Source organism: Pezoporus wallicus, unplaced genomic scaffold, assembly GCF_028554395.1.
Source record: "Pezoporus wallicus isolate ANWC-B61680 ecotype Strahan unplaced genomic scaffold, APGP_CSIRO_Pwel_v1 contig_11829, whole genome shotgun sequence".
NCBI classification, from domain to species: domain Eukaryota; kingdom Metazoa; phylum Chordata; class Aves; order Psittaciformes; family Psittacidae; genus Pezoporus; species Pezoporus wallicus.
Window position 1 is genome coordinate 145,322 of NW_026635494.1, and position 21,676 is coordinate 166,997.

General features: G+C 45.4%; 1 protein-coding gene across 1 annotated transcript in view; it reads right to left on the reverse strand.

Moving 5' to 3' along the window:
- BARX2 (BARX homeobox 2) overlaps positions 1-20,951 on the reverse strand; it is a 32,219-nt gene extending 11,268 nt beyond the window's left edge. Inside the window, exon 1 of the mRNA XM_057433038.1 lies at positions 20,686-20,951. Coding sequence (XP_057289021.1) covers positions 20,686-20,872 — 187 coding nt within the window. The 5' untranslated portion in view covers positions 20,873-20,951. The remainder of the gene's footprint in view (positions 1-20,685) is intronic.
- Positions 20,952-21,676: the final 725 nt, after the last annotated feature.

Sequence of the window (21,676 nt, forward strand, 5' to 3'; positions counted from 1 at the left end):
CCCGCATGTGTCCACAGAAGGAAAACAGAGAAGAAAGGAAAAATCAGTGCAGCTAATTTTAGCACAGCTAAAATGATCCTTTTTTGGAGCTGAAGGCCAGTTCCTCGGGAGTCCCACCTTCTGTGATGAGCCAAGTGGAAGTGGGGGGGGGAAAGTAGGGCTCATCCATGTGTCCTATTTCACCTTCCCCAGGCACATTAGAGAACAGTCTCTGTATTGGTTTTGAGTGGGTTTCCAGCTATATCAGTTGCAAACAAACCCACTGGTGTCCGTAAATGCTAATTTCAATCGAATGCAATGTATTACAGCCAAACGCTCCTCCTCAGAGCATCTCTTACCATGCAACTGAGCCCAGTTTCCTCAGTGAGATCCAGGTTTTCCCTTCCAAGCCTGTCCCCGTTAGCGATTCAGCAATGTAATGTTTCAGTCTAACTTCTCCATAATAACAGTAATGAATAAGTGTGAATGCATGTGAGGCATGCGTGCCGCAGGCCTGCACAAAAACCAACCAGAAAGATAATTAATCCTCACTTAATAATGGCATTTGATATTTATGTTGTGCTTTCTTACATGTTTAAGGCACTGTACACGCAGTCAGTAATTGGCCCTGAACAGGAGCTGAGCCCGAAGGAGAACTTGCCTCACTCCCTGCTCCACAGGCAGGATGTGGATGTGGTGCGATTATAACCTTATAACCACAACCCAAACACTCACCTACAGCGCCAGTGGCTCCAGGGATGCCAGATCCCCAAAGCATGACACCAGGGTTCTTCTGGCAGGGCTGGCGATAACCACTCTAATGAACTGGGGTTGTTGAGGGCTGTACTGGTGGGGCAGGAGACAGGAATTCATGTTGAACTGGGAGTCCTGGTGGTGCCGCTACTCTGGGGTGAATCCCTCTGCTTCCTGTTATCACAGGATAGCACTGCTGAGCTTCTCCTGAACTGCTGGAAAGGTGGAAGCAAGCACCTCCTTGGTGCTATGCCGTGTTCTCCTTCCCTTTCTTCCAGGCTGCCTGTCAAACAGCGGAGTGTGCCAGGACCTTGTCAGATCCTCAGTGAGGAAGAAAATTTATATATAAAGAAGATTATTACTTTTTTTTTAGAGAAGCATTTCAAGCATCGATTTGGCCAGCACTCAAGGAATCCTTTGGGGCAAACGTAATAGCACTCCGGCTTCATCAGCAAAGGATGAATCAGAACAACACGCACCACTGCTCTATTCTGATTTATTCTGCTTCACGTATTCAAACAGCAACCTGCCTTTTGAAGGTTTTGACTCAAATCCACATTGAGCATGGCTCTGAGAATCACTGGTCCTTGAGGACAGAGGAAAAGGATTCTGCCTGGCACTCCTCATCTTGAGCAGATGATCCCTTTCAGTCCTACTCAGTGGGGAAGCAAGTGCTCTGAACCCAAGTAGATCTGCCCTAATATCGTCTATTAGGATATCTGGACCCAAGGCCATCATGACAGGAAACAGATCCAAATGGATTGGTGGTTTTGGACATGAATCTCCAGTCAAGCCCCTTACAGTATGAACTCTGAGGGAGCTCTAAGACCAGGCCACATGAGTCTTAGAGAAATAAAGATGAGCTCCATAAAGGATATCTGATGTCCTTTCTGATCTCCATAAAGGACAGTGCCCAGATGGTGCATGAAAGTTGTTGGGATACAAGCCACCAGCTCATTTACAGTATCTGTATCAAGGGATGCTCTGGCTCCACTAAGCCAACTTCAACTTGAGGCTCTTGCTTTTGAACTAAGCCGTGTTAAATACTTCAGCCAAGTGTTTCCTTCATTACCAAGGATAAGACTCAACTCTAGAGCTCATTACTCACTGGATCCAGGTTTAGAAAGCAAAGTAGCCAAAAGATTACAGAATCAAACAGCTAGAATAGATTTACAGGGAGTCTCTGGTCATCTCTATTGGGGTGGAGGAAAAACGCTGCACCAAGATGACACAGCTTTTAGGGTGTTGAAGCTTAAGATGTCTTTCCTAATGATGGCCAGATGACCAGACATCCTGGGACATGGGGAAGAAACGTAGGAGTCCAAATCCAACCCTCTGTCCGGATGGTATCACCGGTCAAGGACCAGGATTTGGACTTGGATAAAGAAACAGAGCTGAGAGGGTATAGTTTTAATGGAAGGATAAGTCACATTCTGTTCTTTACACTGCTCCCTATCTCTTGCTTGTCAGGATACGAGCCTATATGGACTTTGGACATTTGGTGGATAAATCTGCCTTCTCTCAGGCTTTCAGCGTTTCTGTGCAAGTTCAAATGTACAATGCCATGTGTGCATAAACCAATCGGCCCTTTACTTCCTGCTCCATTAATTATTGTCACAACAGCCATAAGCAAACACTAGCCTTGGACAGCTGACTGGCTCTGCACACAAAAGCACTCTTCAGGTTTCTCAAGCCCACCCTTGTGTGAGCTCCAGCAAAAAGCTTCCCATAAATATCATTACCTCTTCCTGCTCCCAGCCTCTAAAACACTCTGGTGAGTGACCCATGGGAAGAAAGAGAGTTCAATTGTTGCTGAACAGCAGACTGTGTAAATTTGGCCTGATGGATCTTTTGGAAAGTGCTTTTTTTTCCTCTGGGGAGAATAGTGGATCAGTGTTTAAAACACACAGACATCCCCCTCTTCTCCTCCACACAAATGAAAGGGGGACTTCACCAAGCACCAGCGTTAACCTCAAAGAGACCTGTCACATCTTTGCCAAGCCTTTGACTCCTCTAACTGTGGCTTATCATCTCAAGGGTTGCTTTATTAATAACCTTGCCCCCATCAGGACACGTTTAGCAGAGAGGTTGGTCTCTCTGAGCTGCTCTATGTGACTCTTTGATCTTGCATCTGCCCTAACAGAGAGAAAACTCATCTCTGTTTCCTCTATGGACGAAAATAAACTCTGGGGATGGTTTGGCTGAACAGCTGCACAAACAATGCCATTTAGAAGGATGCAAATGAGACACGAGCGGGTTTTGTTCACAGCCTGTCTCCCCTTTTTGTTTGCCAATTAGATTGGTGATCGTCACCCAGCTCTTGTGCCTGGGCTGAGGAGGAGACACACAGCCAGGGAATAAAGCTAAGCATAATGCACACCACAGGCAGGTGAAACCCTATTATCATAGTCTATAGCACCTAGGAATAAGGATTTCCTCCAAACCTGACCTTTTTGGTTGAATAAGCTGACAAAGACTATGTCACAGCTTCCACCGGCACAGGGCATGGCTATTTTGAATCCCTCCACATCAAATAACAGCACACCCATGTCACCCCATGGACTGAATCTTAACCCAAACAGAATGAATCAAGGAGAGCCAAGCTTTCACTTTTTGGATGGGGAAAAGAAAAAAGAAGTCATAGAATCCCAGACTGGTTTGGGTTGGAAAGGACCTTAAAGATCATCCAGTTCATGCCCCTGCTACAGGCAGGGAGGCCTTTAACTAGAGCAGGTTGCTCCAAGCCCCATCCAACAGTGCAAGGGATGGGGCAGCCACAGCTTCTCTGGGCACTACAGCAAAAACACAGCTGAATTTCCAGTTTATAGACAGCTTTCATTGCAAACTGTTCTGTAACATTGCAAAAAATCACTGCTGGCCACATCATTCCCAAATCAGCTTCCTTGACGTCATATAATGTAGACATTATACAAAGTTAGTCACGAGCTGAAGATGTTGCAAGAACCCCCAGTCATATGGCTTCATCGCTGCCTCTACCTGCAGCTGTGACTATCCAGGATGGACACGGGGAGGCGGGATGCTCCCACCAGTCTCCAGGCAAACTGATATTCCACTCACTTCAGCATCTACACTTCATTAGCCAAGCTAATGAGGACAAGGAAAGCTGCATTCACTGCCACAGACATCATGGAAAGATCATGTCAGATGACAGCACTATATCGCAGAGTACAGCCGGTGGGTGAAGATACAAGCAGAGCAGATAAGGCAGATATGGGGTTGGTGTGCAGTAAGCAACAAGCAGAACAGCCAACAGCTGGAGAAGGATCTAGAGGACTCCAAACAATAGCCAAACCCCCCCTACACCCAAACCTGCAGAGCCCCCAGCATCAAAATCAGTCTGATGTACAGTAGCTGAGACCCAGCCCATTCGTTTCAGGGTGGGTGGTGGTTGGTTCCTTTTCAGCTGAAGCATAAAACAAGTTTCACTCCTATTGAAACTCATCTCGCCTCAAAGAGCAAGCTCAAAAATGTCTCAAGGATGGGCACTCTCAAACTGGTCACACCCTGAATAAGCAGCTCCATGAGAAAAACCTTCGAGCTGCAAAGCGCTTCAGGGGCATGCAACCACTTCTGGGTCAGGAAAGGGGTGACAAGGGTTCCCCAGCTGCCAGGCTGCCTTCTAGGGCACTGGTAGAAGGATGAGCCAGAAATTCCAGTTGGTGAGCTCTAGCTGTCCCAGTCTCCGATGAATACGAGCCCTCGCTCACATCAGACATTGGTGTGCTGGGGATTTTTTGTTCCTGATAGGAAGTCAGCCAAGGAGACACTATTTGCACATCTCCAGACAAACAGAGATTAGACTTAGGGTGGAAATAGGCTCTAATTAATCTAATTAATCATCACAAGGGACTGAATTAGGTTTCCACAGTGCTCAAATTGTGAATGAATTCCATTATGGGCAGAAATGGAAGGACATGTTTCCAACAGCTCCAAGCCAGAGCCATAAACATGCCCCTACAAATGATTTAGGGATCCAGATGGGAGACTCTCCCTCACCCTGAGGTTTGGAGAGCTTTGAGGCAAAGCTTGGGTGATCCCTCATCTCTGGCTCCCATCAGCACACCTATTTACCTCCGATTCTCCTTGCGCACCCGTCACTGAGGAATGCAGCATTGCCATGTTCCACAAGTACCTCTCGGGCTTAAGCATCTCATTTAAATACCAGTCAGGAAAGTCAATAAGCAAAACACAATGCAGCCCTTTCTTCCCTCCACACAGGTGTGGGTGTGCAGTTAGACACAACTCCAGGCTGATGGGAATGTTGTCTCATTCCCACCACCTTTATTTATCCTCACTCGCTCCATCAAGGACCAAGAGAAGAATGTTCTCTTCACTTAGATATAGACCTGGAGGGGGGAGAGGAAATTAGGCATAGTGTTTCCAACCCTGTCACTGCTTGAACATAGGATCTCAGCCACATTCTTGAATCTCATTGTCCATCTGCTTTCCCCAAGGGCAAGGTGAGGATGGTAATACTGACCACACGAGGTGGTTGTATGGCCTGGGAGGTACTCAAAGCGAAGCCATAAAGGGAGACAGAGGTGTGACCATCTCACAGGTGGCTGAAGACATTTCCTATTAACAGACTGCACGAGCTCTGCATTGAGAGCTCTCCTTTGTGTCACTGGATTACGAAATTCCTTAAGGTGCCATTAATATATATGTTAATATTGAAGCCGCGTGTGTATCCTGTTGTTGTGTAACTGGCAGTGTTGCCACAGGAACTCCTCTGGTAATAGGCACGTATGCAGCATGTGGCTTTTCAGACCAAAATAACTCCTTTCAGCCTTCCTGTTTGGTTGTTTGAGGGGTTTGTTCGTGTGTTTTAAAGTTCCAAACCAAGAGTCTCTGCCAAAGATCAGCTGTGGCTGCCACTTTTTACATCAGGGTGATCAAACCACGTACAGAAAGCATTTCAATTCAAACGTTATTTAACAAATCCTGCTTGTTTTTGCTCTCCCTTGGGTGACACGATCTAAGGTGAGGTGGCCTGCCCGTGGCAAGGGATTGGAAGTGGATGATCTAAAGGTCCTTTCCAATCCAAACCATTCTATAGTTCTATGGTCAATGCCATGCCTACAGCTGTCTCTGTTTCCACCCCAGAAGATCTCCTGGGAAGCCAGATCCAAAGTCTTTCAGTTCATGCAGAGCTTTAGAAAGACTTGGACACTGCAACCCACTTCACTGTCTTGAAATAGATTTTCTCCAATTCATACCAGAGTGCTTTTTCCTCTTTCCTTAATAAAGCTATTCTATAGAAATGAAAACCTTGAAGTTAGATGGATGCAATGCTGAACACATACAGATAGAGAGCTGGTTTAACAAAAAGATGACTTCTACATCTAGTTCTTGTATTCAGACCAGCACAAACACTACCCCACCACCTTCTTTCCACATATAACATGACATAAATGAGGAAAAAAGTACAACTGAAACTAAAGCAACATCAGGAACTTGTAATACAAAAATTGCTTCAAAATAACTAGAGATTTCAAATTATTTTACTCCTTAGTAAAAGTCATCAACTAAAGACAGAGCGAGTTTAAGGCATTTGTATAGCTTGCCCCTTCCAAATTTATCAGGTTTCCGACTGACAACACATTCTGACTCCTGTCCAAGCGGGAGGGAACAAAATAAGAATCTAAAGAAAAAAGAAACATCATGTACTTAAGTAAGAAGAATTAAACAAATTAATCCAAGTTAGTTGTCTCTGCACACATTTCAGAGTGGCAAAAAAAAAGGCATCGTTTTAAGTCTTTTCTCCTCTCTGCAGGTCACCTTTCATTCAACTGTTGAGAATGAACCATCCTCCCACCAAGACAATAACATCTCATTTCCAGTACTGCTTGGGTAAGGAGCCCACATAAAAAGAAATGGCCTCTCCAAGACGACACATCATCCATCTTCAGCATGTAAAACACAGTCATTAATCACAGCAGCAACCTACTTATTACAGGTATTCAAGCACTGGCAATACAAATGCTTATAAAACAGGGGCTCCTTTCATAATTCCCTGCCCTTGCCTCTCAATAGTTTAGGGGATTAACCCTTTTACAACAAGGGATGGGCAAACTGGTTTTGCCTAATTCCAAACCAACTCGACGTCATGGGTTCGAAAGTTCGACTTGAACTCAAACCTTATCAGATGCAGCTTGTGCCCATGGGAGGCAGCTCAGGTGGGGAGAAAAGGGAAGGAAGACAGTGAAGGAGCACCTTAAAAACCCCAGCAGGCAAGGGCGGAATGAAAGAAGCCCAGTAAAGAGTCAAAGGATGGATAAAAATTGCTAGTGAAGGAGCTGAAACCCCTATGAAGTAATAAACACAGCTTTATCTTAACACCTATCTTAATGCTTAATGTTGGGAAGTCTCTTCCCTCCTACAGACCTCTCTGGTGGGGAAAAACATACACATTTGATTTGTGTTTCATTAAACCTCCACAGTTAAACAGACACCATCCCCACTGACCATATTACTTTGGGTCTCTCTTGCCTTTCTTAGCAAAGGATTTTACACCACTTCACACAGGTGTGCGATGAACCACTGTTTCCCTTTAAATAATGGGAAAGACAAGCATGTAACTGGCCCCACATCACACAGTGAGTCAAGGGCAAAGCCAAAGCACCGAGTGGCCACTGCAAAGCTCTCAGCTCTTCCAAGGGCTCTGCAGAAGCATAAGCTCCGTTCAGCTATCCTGCTTCCCACCAGCGGCGTGTCCCAAGCTGCCGGCTAAATGAATGCTCAGCAGAAAACGTTCAGATATATGCAGTCTGATGCAATTCCTTTTCTTTTCCTACACACCCAAAACTTCTATTGACTTTAAGGAGTAAATAAGAACTGGAGACAGGGGGGTAAATCAAGAGGTATTGAGAAAAGCAGTAGTTGGACATAACCTGCAGCAGGCAAAACCACACGAGCCTCACTATTTACTGTGTGTTGTAGTAAGCGAGCCACCTGAATGAAGGAAATTCTTGTGGAGGGAAGGAAAGGAGTATTTGGATTTTCTCAGTGTGCAAACTGCCCCCAGTTTAACCAGAGGCAATAACTTTGCAAACACTTAAATTCACTTTGTCATCAACTGGACAAGCGTTTCCAGCATCGGCATCGATTACTGGAGGCACATGACCCACGACTGGCTTTGGGGAGAACAAACATTTTGAGAAGACAAATTAAGAGAGTCCACCACATTTTAAAGCTACCTTAAGAGTCTACCACATTTTCCTAAAGGAAATGGTTTTTCTTCAAGCAAAAATGCCATCAAGGCCCTGGGATGAATGAAAGCATTTTCAGTATCTTTCACTGTCCAAAATGATTTGCTATCCTGTAATTTACTGCAGGAAAATAGCATTCTTATTGCACTGGCGTTTGCTCACAAATAAATACAATCACCAGGTAAAACCATTATCACTGGGTTTGCTTTCTGAAAGGTAACACCGAAGTTAAGATCACTGGTGAGTTAATGTGAGTCAAACACATCACGCCTAGGCTGGCCTCAGCAGTCGGTATCTCTGAGGAGGCAAGAGTAATGCTCAGGTTTTAAATAGCTGTCAACTGGTTTTAATGCATTTTCACAAGTTGCAACATGACTGTTCGTGCTAATATTAAGAAGGGAGAAATAAAGCATCACAGAAATTAGTTTTTTCAAACACATTCAAGCCACAGACAGTCATCTATTGCTATCACGTTGTCTGCATTGCTTTCATGGCAGCGCCTTTGCTTCCTGATGGGGAAGAAAGCAGGCAGGGTTTGTGACACAGAAGTCCTATACCAATATTTATCATGGTTGTATCCCTTTCTCCCGATTCACACTGATGGGTACCACTTTTACCCTTCTCTGAAGGACAGATAGTTCTATTTCATTGCTGCAATCTCTTTAGAAAGTGTTAGTGGAAGCTATGAATTGATCCTGCTATTCATAGAGACACGTGGAAAACAGAAAATGATAGCAAAAAAAAAAAAAAAAAGGCAAAACCACCATGAAAACTGTGACAGCACAAGAGAAAAGGAAACAATTTGCCAAACAGAGTTTGCCAGGCTGAAAAGGAAGCCCGCTTAGGCAGCTAACCAGCTCTGGAGACACTCCAACACTCCCGTGATAACTGTGCACGCAGTCGAATGGATCCCGTTTTCTGTCCCTTTGGTGCTCTGCTGATACCCAACATTTCTATCCACCACAAAGACCTTTCACAGTGCCAGAGCTGTGCCGTGCCCTCAGTTGAAACGAGGATCAGGCCCCATCTTTCATTTTAAACACAGCTGCTTATGAAGGCAGAAAAGAAACCAGACCAATTCCAAGCCTTGCACAAGTCCTTTCAACGCCTGGCGTTGACCGGGAGATCGTCTGTCTGCGGGGACGAATTTAGTTCCCTCCGAGAGGGGGACGGGAATGACCCCAGTTAACAGCTATTCCCTGCTGCGTGCACAGCTCACCATGCCCCAGGCTTCTGACACATCTTTAGGGATAGCACTCGGGATGGGATGCGGTGCTAAAACCTCCTGAGACAGCCTACAAACGCAAGCCAGGAAACCCTAGACCTGCCAATCCCAAACTGCTCCCAGGGGCAGGAGATGCCTTTGAAAGGGACGGCAAGGAGAAACTCTGAGGACAGAATGAAAAGGCTCAATCTTGAATTTCTAACAAAAAAAATAAAGACATAAATTGTCTTAAATCAGGCTTGTGAATCCCAATTTAAAAGCTGATCTCCCCGAGGTTCTGAAAACACCACTATATATTGTTAACCTTGAACGTAGCCATAAATCCCTCTTTTTATCACAGAGGTTATTTCTTTTCAGCTAATATTTTGGGTGCTGCCCATTGTTCAGCTGAGACAAAGATGAATATCCATAACCATTAGAGTTTTGAGATGAGCTGATGCAAAAGTTGGAGTGTTTTTTGAGCTGGTACTTACATATATAAGCTCTCTAAATCCTCACAATTAGATGAAACAGCACCGGGATTTCTACAATCTCTTCTCAGTCATCTTTCTCATGCAATTTCTGGCCAGCTAGGCTCTGATAGACAGAAATACATCTATGGTATCAATTGCTGCGACATCTCTTCACAACAGACAGGTGCTGGAGGATTTAGGCACCATACTAAGAGGTCTCCGGCTCCCGGCCACAAGGAAAAGGGGTTTTCAATAGAGCTGCACAAATAAAACACTCTCCATCTGGGATTTCGTAAATGCTTTTGGTTTAATGTAATTTAAGTGCTAAACTACCTTATAATAATGTGCTTTTAAATGTTTACAGTTAAGGAATAATTGAATTTGACTCATTCTGGCCCTGATCCAGCTACGATTTAATTGACTTCAGTGGGAGTTGGATTGGGCTCTAAGTAATTTTAACTCAAATAATCCATCAATTGTTCCTCACCCACTTCATCAAACTCCTTCCCATCACTTATGATTGCCCTGTAATTTATTGCAACAAGGTGAAACCAACCCTTCTAACTTCTGGCACGGCCTTCTGTCCCTCAGTGGGGACTTTTACTACTCTCCAGCAACCTAAAATGTAAGCAGAAAGCTAAAGAGCACAACGAAGAGCAGGCGGCAGAGATCCAAACTGCCGAGCACGGGCCTCTGCTGTCACAGGGAACTTCAAATATCAGCTCCTCCACTCTTTAGTTACCGCAGGAACAAAATGAACTGTTAGCAAAGCTGTCAAGAGGAGGTTTGGAACAAAACAGACAGAAGGGTGAAGCAAAATGTATGCACAAACTCACGCAAATGTTTTGTGGGCAAAAAAAAAACCCACCCCAGCCCATTTGCTTCAGACTTGTCACCATTATATTGTTTCAATGATTACGTTCCCCGTTTCTATTTCAGGGGGACTTTTCATGTTCTTCCCTTTTTGAGGTGTCTGAATCAATGCAAGGCAGGGAAACAGGCCTTCCTAAAGGTATAGGATGTTATGCACTTACACATACGTGTTATGTACGCCATGCAAGTAGATGTTTTCCATCAGAAAGTACCACCACTGCTGATTTTGCTTCTAAGATAAAAGGTTAATCTGACACAGAACACCCTATTTAAGTAACCACAAGCGTATCACACACGTTTCTCTGTCTTCTGAAAGAAAGGAGATGCTTTTATTAAGGCTTTACCCCTTCCTTGTGCTTACACAAGAGTGTTTTGGTTTTGAATGTACAGACGTAGGCAGCTGTACACTAGATGTGGCAATAGGTACCTGTAAACTCAAAGCTACAGGGACCTGTTCTTGCTCCAACATTAGTCCTAAAGATGCCTATTAAAATTTAATTCGGTTTTGGATTTAAATCCCAGTTAAAAGTAGCCATTAACTGATCTCTAACGTGCGAAAGAATCACTAGTAGAAATACCCAAAGCCAAGTGCTGAGCCAAGCGCTTGATGACTATGTAGAAAACTCTCATTTTGAAGAAAAGCCACAAAATGAGTAGCAAGATTATCCGAGTTACAGGGCAAATACAAAAGCTTCCAATCCAAATCCTTCTTTGCATGAGTAGTCCTGTTGAAGTTAGCCAACTAGCGACATGAATCAAACCCCCTGGCACGCTAAAGAATGTACAAGATAAGACCTGAATACGCCCATCCAAACACATTTTAAGGTCATAGTAAGGTTGTTGCTCTGAATCTCACAGAAAATAAAAACCCAATTTGCAAATTTTCTGTTGTCACATTTGCAAAGGAATTTTATTTTTCTTATAGAGGATGCTCTGGAAAACTTGTTTTGTCCTTCCTTAAAAAAAAAAAAAGTGTGATTTTCTTTTTACAGAAAATGAAAACCAAAGCAGAGGCGCTGTTAAGGAGGGTGCTCTTTCAGGTGCTGTGTTTTAGATAGACCTCAAATATTCGGGAAATAAGTACTGCCAAACCCATACTTTTATAAAAGTCCTGTATAGGGAAGACTGCATTTTCCCACTCATCATATATGCGAGTCTGCTCTTGTAGAAAATGTCTTTGTTTTACTCAAAGTTATTTCTTCTTACTGAACTATATATTTATGCTCTGCAGTAGTGCATAGAATCAGACTGGTTTGGACTGGAAGGGAACTTAAAGCTCATCCAGTTCCAATCCCCTGCTACTAGAGCAGCTTGCTCCAAGCCTCGTCCGCCTCACAAACTCTCATCAGGAGGCCAAGAGCAGAATCAAGCCTTTAGCATTCTTATGCCACAGGTTCTATCACCATCACCCAGACCCCGCTGGACTTGTCCCCTCTGGGGTCAGGATATGTCCAGAGAAGCAGCAAGTATAGAACTTCATCTGCAACACCAGGATGCGCTATGTGCAGTTGGAGGAGGTTTGAATACCAACCAAGGGGGGAATCTTAGAGTTCTTCACCCTTCCCTTGAGTTGTTTCAATGGATCCCAGTGCCAAGTACCCAAACCCCTGTCCAAAATATTTGCAACTGGCAACTTGGTGTTCTGGCCAAGAGAAATGAGGGAGAAGATATCAAGAATAACTCAAAATTTAAGGCTGCTCAGAGGAAAATAGAAAATATTAGGTATTTGGAGTGGTAGCCAGGTCCTAACACCGATTTTCTCTATATTTTTAAAGACATCATTAGAATATAGCTTCGGGAATTCCACATCACTCAAAAAGGGCTATAAGCCTCTCAGCTAGATTCTCCCAGAGTGCTAGGAACACAAGAAACAACAGATAACCTGGGGAGGAGAAACCCATCTCCAGCCCTTGCCTGGATGGTAGTATTGACACGACCTCATGACGTACTGCTGCTAAGCTACTCTAACTCTTGCCTTTGCCTCACCCACACGATCCACCAGCCACAGGATGGCACAAAACCATGAGCAATGCAAAGAGGAGATACTGCGATCAGTGTGAGTGGACCCTGTTGCACCCACCAGCACGAGACATAACGTGGTCTGTCTCATCTGGGCAAGGCTACACTGTGCTCCAAGTGTCCACAAGTAAAAGGACATCTACTGCTCAGCTCCCATTAGCTTGTTCTTGTGATCCTGTTCTGTTATGGGCTCTGTCTTGACTTACACAAACACAGCCGAGACCACAAAGCAGGTCCTAAGCTTTCCAGGACCTTATTTCCCACCAAATGAAGCTCATGGCAACGTGTTCTAGCTTTTGCAGGCCAGCTGGAGCAAGTCTGAAATAGAACTGATGGAAGTGCTCGCTTGTAACATCCTCTCATCGAAAACAAGGCAAAAAGAGGGAAATTTTGCAATACAAAGTAACTTCACTGCTTTGCAAATGTCTCAGAAGAAGGGAAGTGGTGCAAGTTTTGGTTCAGCCTAGAGATGTTTTCAATGTTTTATTCTAGATCAAGTATTTTCTCTGATCTGATCCCCCCCTCAACTTTTTAAGCTGTCAGCTTACAAAGATATATCTTAACCATTTTGCTCCACTCTGAACTGAAAAGGACAAGGGATTGTTATTTTTAATAGCTACCCTCAAACACCCATTTTCCTGACTACCCCCGGTATTTTCACTTCAGTCTGATGAAACTTAGTGTGCAAATGCAAAGCCCCACTTTCCAGTTCTTCCAACCTGGACTGCGCAGTCACCTCAAACTGGAGAATCATGGAATCCCAGACTGGTTTGGGTGTGAAGGGACCTTAAAGCTCACCCAGTTCCAACCCCCTGCCACGGGCAGGGACACCTTCCATTAGAGCAGCTTGCTCCATGCCCCTATGTCCAACGTGGCCTTGAACACTGCCAGGGATGGGGTATCAAGGGAATGAGCATAAGAAATCAATGATGAGAATCAAGAAATCCAGATGATCTGAGCAACAGCACAGCCTCTCTCCCACCCAAGTCAGTGCTAGCAGTGAAGTAAGGACCACCTCTAGCCAGTGCATAGAGGAAGCCATCTACAGAGATTGGTACCCGATGTCAAGATCGATTCTTGATCAGCTCTGCTGTCTATTATGTGCAGTTGCATGTAAACCTTCCTTCCACACAGGCTGGCACTGAGGGCATCGAAGTGACTTAAAGTCAGGTATTTCTTTCCCTCCTGCTGCTTACAACACTCCTATCAGCATTAAATCCTTTCTGAAGGTGGATCTCCGCTCCGACTGCCGCGCTGCCAGAACGTGATACACCGAGCTGTCCTTCACCATGCTCCTCCACTGGGAAAAAATCGAAATGCTCAAAGTGGGTAAACAAGACAAAACAAAAAGGCTCCTTAGCTACTGCTCCATTCCCTGCTTCACTTCTTTCCCCCCCCAATGGAGACTCTTGCCCTTGCTCATACCCAGCTCGTGCTGAAGGCAGCAATGCTGGGGGACGTTTATTCACCTTTTGATGTGTCTTTTCCTGCGTTTTGCAGCAGCAAGCTGAATAAAAGGCATAAAATCAGTAATCCCAACACCCTGAAAGCTGTGGCATTGTGCAATCACCTCCACGAGGATACCTTTTATACATCCACAGCCTTTAAACCTAAACCGGTGTGGAGATGGATCCACCTGAGCTTCAGTGCGAGCCGTGAGGCTTGAGGAAATCTGGTGGAGGTGTTGGTTTTCCCAGTGGAATCCCAAATTCATTAATACCTCCTATGAGAGCATTCCTCCACAACGCTTATTCACACCTAACCACAACCACAATGCTGATTACTTCCCTCAGCAGGTTTTGGTGTGATTTTCCCTTTTCTCAGGTTTCATTTGTCCCTTTCATTCGTTTCTTTTAGGCACTATGAACTGTACCGAGATCCAGACAGCAAAATTCAGTCTGGATTCCAAATGTTTTGCCATCTAGCACCAAAACCATTTCAAAGCCAGATTTCCCTGCTCAGTCTAAGCGAGACCTGGTTTCAAATGCAGATTCCGAGCTGCTTTTGCTTCTGAAATACCACCTCTAACACTGAATATAATCTGACAGGGAGAAATGACAGACGCTTCCTGAGTATCTAGTTATTATTCCCCAGCCTATTATTATCTCTCATATGCCACTTTTTTGGCATTTCTGAACTATGTTTTCTGCTAAAGACATCAAAACATGTAAAAACCAAGGCAGATGTCCAGAAAAATGCCTAATCTTCAGCAGTTACAGATGAATTCCATGATTCAATGAATCCATTTTCAAAGCCTATAGCATTGGGTCAGTTTGCCTCAGTTGATAAACTCGTCTTCAGCATGATTGCTATGGGAAGACTGTTACTTGTAGGGCTAAAATGGGTGGGTTTTGGAGTTAGAGCTTTGAGAAAACTCCAGAATTCCCTGAGGTCGCAGCTACAGGAGCAGGGAGAAAGTAGGGATAGCAAAGCCTGACTTTTCCAGGTTCCCAGAGGAGCACGCCGAGACACCAGTGTAAATATGACTGCATCTTCCAGGATGTGTATGCAGCAACACCATCTCTGCATTATCTTATGCTTACCAAGAATACCTGATAGCTCCCCAAATATTGCAGCAGGGACATCTACAGATGCAACACCTCATATTTTTTAAGGATTAATAGATATATATCCTTTGCCATTTTGCTTTTAGTTTTTGCTATTAGACACTAGAATTACTCTGTTCTTTGGAAGCTAAACCCAATAAATGCAGGCAGCTTCCAAAAGATATTTCTTCTCTTCCTATATTTGCACAAATAGCCAGAAAAACCCCAACCAGCATTGCAACAATGTGGATTTCCACACAGACGCGTTCAGCTTTGCAATTGAAGTTAGCACCCATCATTCCTGGGCCCACTTCCCTCAATAAATCCAACTTGGGACACAGGTCCCAGGTGATACCTCATGAGCCATCAAGATCCAGCTCCTGCCATTTCAGGCACACGTTTAAGTCATTTGGGGGTCCTGAGCACCCAACTTCATGCACCACAAGAGCAAAACTCTTTCCAACACCTTGGAATTTTGGCTGGAATGTCATCCTTACATCTGCAGTGAATTAGGGGTTGGCAGTTCCTCCCCAGCTGAAGATGCAGGGCTATGGCACACTCAGGTCCAAGTTAGCTTGGCAGAAGGTCTACCCATAACTTAGCATTAGCTTTATTTCATGGGATTAACCCAGCTGTTATGTTTCGGATAACATACTTTGAATGGATGGCATCTCATTTTTCCCCACGCTGGGGACATACGCTACATGGATTCCCTTTTCCTTTCCCACAGTGCCCTGCTTTCCCCCAGGAACTCTGTAACAGGATCCATTCAATTTAAAGGAGAAAGGTTCAGCAAGCATTTGAGCAGAAGAAATAATGTCCTAGAGCAAATCCTACCCTTGCCTGGATCAAGGCTTGGTGAAGAGAACCAGAAGGAAACTCGTGGTGGGGTCACACCTGAAGACGGAGCTGGTTTAAGACACAATAAATGTACCTTCTCACCATGTGCTGCCTAGGAAGGCTGGTAAGACTGAGCAGGGACCAGGCTATCAAAGCTCCCACTTGAGCACACAAACAAGGATTCCCAGCGGGTCCCACTGGTTGCAACAATTGCTTAGTGTAATCCAGACAATAGCAAAGATACCTGGAAAACACCAGCTAGATAAAACAACTTTGGGATAAGCAGCTCCCAATTTCATCTTCAGATAAAACAACAGCAGAGGGGCAAGTTCTGACCCATTTTATACGAGATACCTGCCTACATTAAAACAACCCCCAAACAATAAAACCCCACAACCAACAACCCCAATAATCATTTCAAGGAAGCAAATCATTATTATGAGTGTGCTTTAACTGTTCCCCAGACAGAGCAATAGTAGTCAATGTTCAAACAAGCTGAGAAAACGAAGGCGATGTCCACTTCCAGAACGCGTGGCGCTTGTAAATACACCCAGAGCAGTGCAATCCCCTTTAACACAACTTCCCTCACAAGAGAGGGAATTCAAACAGCTCATCTCTGAGAATAGTGGATTTAAGGCAACTTTCCACCTCCAAAACTACTTTCATGCAAGGCCTTCTTCTAGTACCGCGACTGCGGCAGGTGAAAGAGAAAGCAGAGTCCAACTGCAGATACACGCTAGTAAAAACCTTGGTGTAGAGCAGAAATTAACCGGTCCTCATTGGGATTTATATGAGAAATCCCTCGGATACTTTTCAGTTTAAGTGGGTTTTTTATGAGCTCTGGAGTAATTCCTGGTAGAAATGAACACACTGCATAGACACTGAATAACCTGCCCTGCTTTGCTAAAATAAACCGAACTCTGGCAGCTCGCTCTTGGAAGAGGCAACGCAATTCGTTTTAATCCAGCCAGCTCAAGTCATTTGGATAGTTCCGAAAGGACGTCCATGACCAATAGTGTTAATCATTAATAGACAACATCACACACTGCACTACTGCTGGGGATGGAGCACAACTTCCCCCCCCCAGCTTTTCCTTTGCAAGCAATTGGAGTTATTTTGATACTATGGAGCATTTCTAGTTCGACCTCGGAACATCGTACCATGACAAGTGCTTCTTTCTCCTGCCCAGAACTACAAATACGGCAATTGCATTTGGAACGTATTGCTAAACCGGGATTTAAAGCCAGGAAACAAAGCAGAATGGGTATAGACTCACCCACCCATGTTGGTACAGGTAAAATTGAAAAGACATCTGTTTTCTCTACATATTGTCTTATATAAAAGGCTTATATATATATATATATGTTGTCTGTATATTATCTGCTATAAGAGTCATATACTGTCTTATATAAAGACAATTTGAGAAATGATTTCTACAGGGCTCTGCTCAGTCGAAAGCAACCTTCGGAAACCACTGTAACAAATCAAGCAGAGGATAAACTAACACTGCAGTCATTTACCTCTCGCATCAGCTGAGAGCCCAATGAAAATATAAACATCATGAAACCAAGCAAACGATGGTTTCACTAAGCCATCCCATTCAGAAAGTCAGGGAGTTATTAAACATCATCTGAAGAAATTTCTGGTTTCATAGGTGGATTTTTTCAGTCGCACTGGCTCTGCATTTCGTTACAGGTTCGGTCTGAGCTCCTTGTTTATTTGGCTCGAGAAATACCACAACAGATCCTCAATCTTAATCCTCAATCCAAATTTTAAGCTAACGAGGGATCCTTTTTATATGGAATTGCATTTGAACTTCCAGAACAAACACACTCTGTTTCGGTTGGGGCAGGTTCTAAGCTATTCACAATGGCAATCCCTGCAGTGAGACAGGCAAGCTTTACATTAGACCTCCAAATGCTCCCGAGCACTAAAACATCAGCCTTAGCCCTCACAATGCCCAGGGAAAGTCCCAAATGCTCCTTGCAGCCTCTCTCCCCTCTACCTGACAAATCCCTTTCTCCCCAGCTCAGCTGCACACACTTAAATGATCATGGCCAAAAGAAGAAACGTTTTCCATTTGGTCAGCCGTGGTTTCCAGCTCACTTAACAAAGGATGTTGTCAAACACACACACACACACACACACGCTGCACAGCTACAACATCTCCCATCTTTCAGCTCCAAATGAAGGCATATCAGGCTTCTCCGACTTCACCCCAGATGAAAGACCTATTAACTCTGCAGCCCGTGAAAGCGCCGACAAAGTTTGCCTCCCAACCGGCTGCCGCAGAGGAGCTCAGCTGAAACAACCACTTACTCATCCCTCTTCCAAACACCCCCCAAGTCCCAGCTACAACCACCCCGACGAGGCAAATATCTGTGATTTAGGTGAAGATTTAGGTTTAGACTTAGTTTTGCAGACTGCAAACAGACTCTTAAGTGCTCACTCGCTTCCCGATGAACTCAAGAGACAAAGGGAACGCTGGCAAGTTACAGGCTACAGTGCTGGGATTCTGCAGCCTTCAGTCCTTCGGGGGGGTTGGGTTGGGTTTTGGGGGGTTGCTTTATTTAAACAGATTCGTATTGGGTACGATTCTATGATGGTTCAAATTCTCACACATTCAGTTCTCTTTTGTGGCAGTGTCCATTCTGTAGAGAACAACAGAATTTCCTCTGTTATAATAAAATAAATCCCACGACCTAATACATACAGCACTTTAACTGCACCCCTACACCTCAGAAAGCTTACAATTTGGAAGCCTTTTGTGGCAGCTTCTTCTACGGTTTTAATCCCACAAAGCAAACCTCTCTTCATACTTCACTTCGCAAGCTTATACAGCTTATTCCATTAGAAGCAGATATTCCCAATCCACCCCATCACCAGGACAGGCCGGAGCTTGGGCTAGAAACACAACCTTGAGGGCAAATCCATTAAAGATCCCAGGCACAAAGAGAAATAAGGCTGCAATTGAACAGTGATCACAAAAGTCTTGCTAGCATCACTCAGAAACTGCTGCTGAATCACTGAAGGATTATTAATGGTTATTTAATGAGTATCTAGATGACTCTTGCAAAGACAATGCTATATTTGCTGTACTTGCTATATATATACTTGCTATACTTGACACAGAAGTATATATTAAAAACAATTCCCCCCCCCCCCCCCCCCAAAGGGGTGGTGAGAGGCAAAGCAGCTGCTGGGAGCTACCCCAGCAATCAGAAGTATTAAATATTAGCCTAAAGGTGACACTCAAAAGGCAGGTTTTGATGCCAAGTTAGTCCCATGTGTTTCTGGATGGTGGGAAATATTCGGGCTAATATTCCTTTTGGGTGCGAAGGGGAATATTCCCTCTAATGTTTTCTTTTTCTGTATATAGGAGGAGATGGAAACCTCATCTCCTCGGCAGATGGAAGCCACGGCACCGACTCCAGCGCAAGCAGAATCGGGCCCTCCGTGCCTATCTCCAGACTGAACCCATCTGGGACCTTCAAGCCCATTTTGGCCAAGCACAGAATTTCCCCCTCTATGCTCTGAAAACTTCCCTTGTCAGCAATACCTTAGTTAACAGCCAGATCTTCTTGTATAAACCCATGCCAGCCATTAGGCAGAGGAGGCGAGGAATGGCGATCGGAAGAAAGCCATGTTGAAGGAGGATCACACCACTGGGGTCATTTCTTCCCATCAGGGCTCTTAATTCTGATCCGGCCTCCTAATCCCTTCCAGATCTTTAATCGTTAGTATTTATATTGAGTTTGGAGGAAGACTTAAGGCCGAGGGTTTACTCAACTTGCCCAACTCTTAGGATACCCCAACAGTGAGCTCTTTATTAGCACAGCTCCACTAAGACCCCAAAAGTTACTTTTTCTTTATATTCAGCCATAAAAACCCCAACCCTAAGCTGAAACACAGGCCTTGAATTTGAAGCACAGCTTAACACAAATGCAAAATGAACTTTCCCAGGAAAGGGAAAGAGGAAAACCAGGATTTTATGGCCTTGAAATAGAGACTATTTTCCCAGGAATTATCCCTTTATTATTCCCAGGAATTATCCCAAGTATTATTTTCAGGAGGTAAGATTTTTGTTGGAGAGTGTATTTTATACTGCAATTTCATCACCGGATTCTCTGAAGACATCAGGTGGCACCACTGGAAGTATGGGAAGCATATAAACCTGGGAAACTGCCTCCTTCACCAAAAAGAGGGATTTGTTGCCGGTTTAAGATCTGGAGCGCATTAGAACAAGGATACTCATTTTGGTGTGCTTTATCTGCACAGGACGGAGCTATCTGCGTGTGTTTAGTTGCGGTGCCTGTGTCTGCAACATCATGACGAGTATTTCCACATCTTTACCACTAGAAATAGCCTAACTTCTTTCAACGGAAGCAAGGATTTAGGGTAGAAAAAGAGGGTTTAGGGTACAAAAACCTGTCCCAAGAGGGATTTGCTCTCCTTTGTCCGATTTTACTATTCATTGCTTTGTCCGAGCGGCAGTGAAAAAGCAGCACAAGGTCACTGCCGCTTCCGAAGGGACCCGAGCTCCTCTCAACCCCCTCCCATTCGCACTGACTCCCTCGTGAAGCCCACCAGCGCATGCTGCGATGAGCCCGCAAGACTCTCCCTCTTCCCTACTATAGGGGGAAACCCCTCCGGGGATGGAAACCTGGGCAGGGGTTGGTTTGGGGGAGCCCCTTCAGCGCAGAGGAAGAGGATGGGTTTGGCTGGTAGATAGAGACCTCCGCAGCCTGGGCACAGGGCAGCGGTCTTACCGGCGCAGGAGTGCAGCGGCTTGGGCCGGACGAGGAGGGACGGGCAGACGGAGTAGAGGGAAAGTTTCTCGAAGTAGTCGCAGGTCTCCTTGGAGAGGATCTCGTCGATCATGAAGGTCTTGTAGCGCCTCCTGCCTGCCCTATGCCGGCCGGGAGCGGCGAGCCGGGGCTGCGGCTGGCAGTGCATGGCGGGGCCGGCCCCGGGGCTGCGGGGCGCTGCGGGACTCGCGGCCGCCGGCGCATCGGCCGCCTTCTCCTTCTTCTTCTTCCTCCTCCCTCCTCCTCCTCCTCGCTGGGCTCCGCTCCGCTCGGCTCCCCCGCTATATAAACCCTGCGATAAGCATCTCTCCGCGGCCCTTTTTAGGACGCCCCGGCTGTCAATCACGACTCCCCGAGTGTCAATCACGGCGCCCGCGGCTCCCCGGCCAGCACCATTGTTACCCTGCGCCGGGCGGGGAGGATCCGCCGGGCCGCTCCCTCCCTGCGCTCTATTTTAAGACACCGGGGTGCGTGTGCGCGGTTCTCGCTCCCGTCTTTTTCTCCCTCTGGAATTGCTCCAGATTGGGGCTGGCTTTTCCTTTTTTTCCCCTCCTTTCTTCTCTCCCCACCCCCAGGCCTGTTCATTTAAGGGATTAAAAGTGCACATCCCGCATGAAATCCAGAGCGCCTCATCCCAGCTTCCCCCCCCGCCATCGGCATCAAACCTATTCCCCAGTCACAGCATGCTGCGGAGAGGCAGAGGAATAAATAAAACCCTATTTATAGGGGCCTTGCTGAAGCAGAGGCTGCTTTCTTCGGAACGGGGTCCCGGGATAAAATGATTTCCTGGTGCATCGCTGCTCATCTGAGCCGGATTTTTGCAGGGATAAGAGCTGAGGATGGACCCCACCGGTCCCCACTCCACCGAGGCCGAGCCACAAGTGCCATTTCCCTGCAGCTATTCCCCCCACCGATGCGGAGAATTCGGAGTGGTTTAGGGCAGGAATCACCA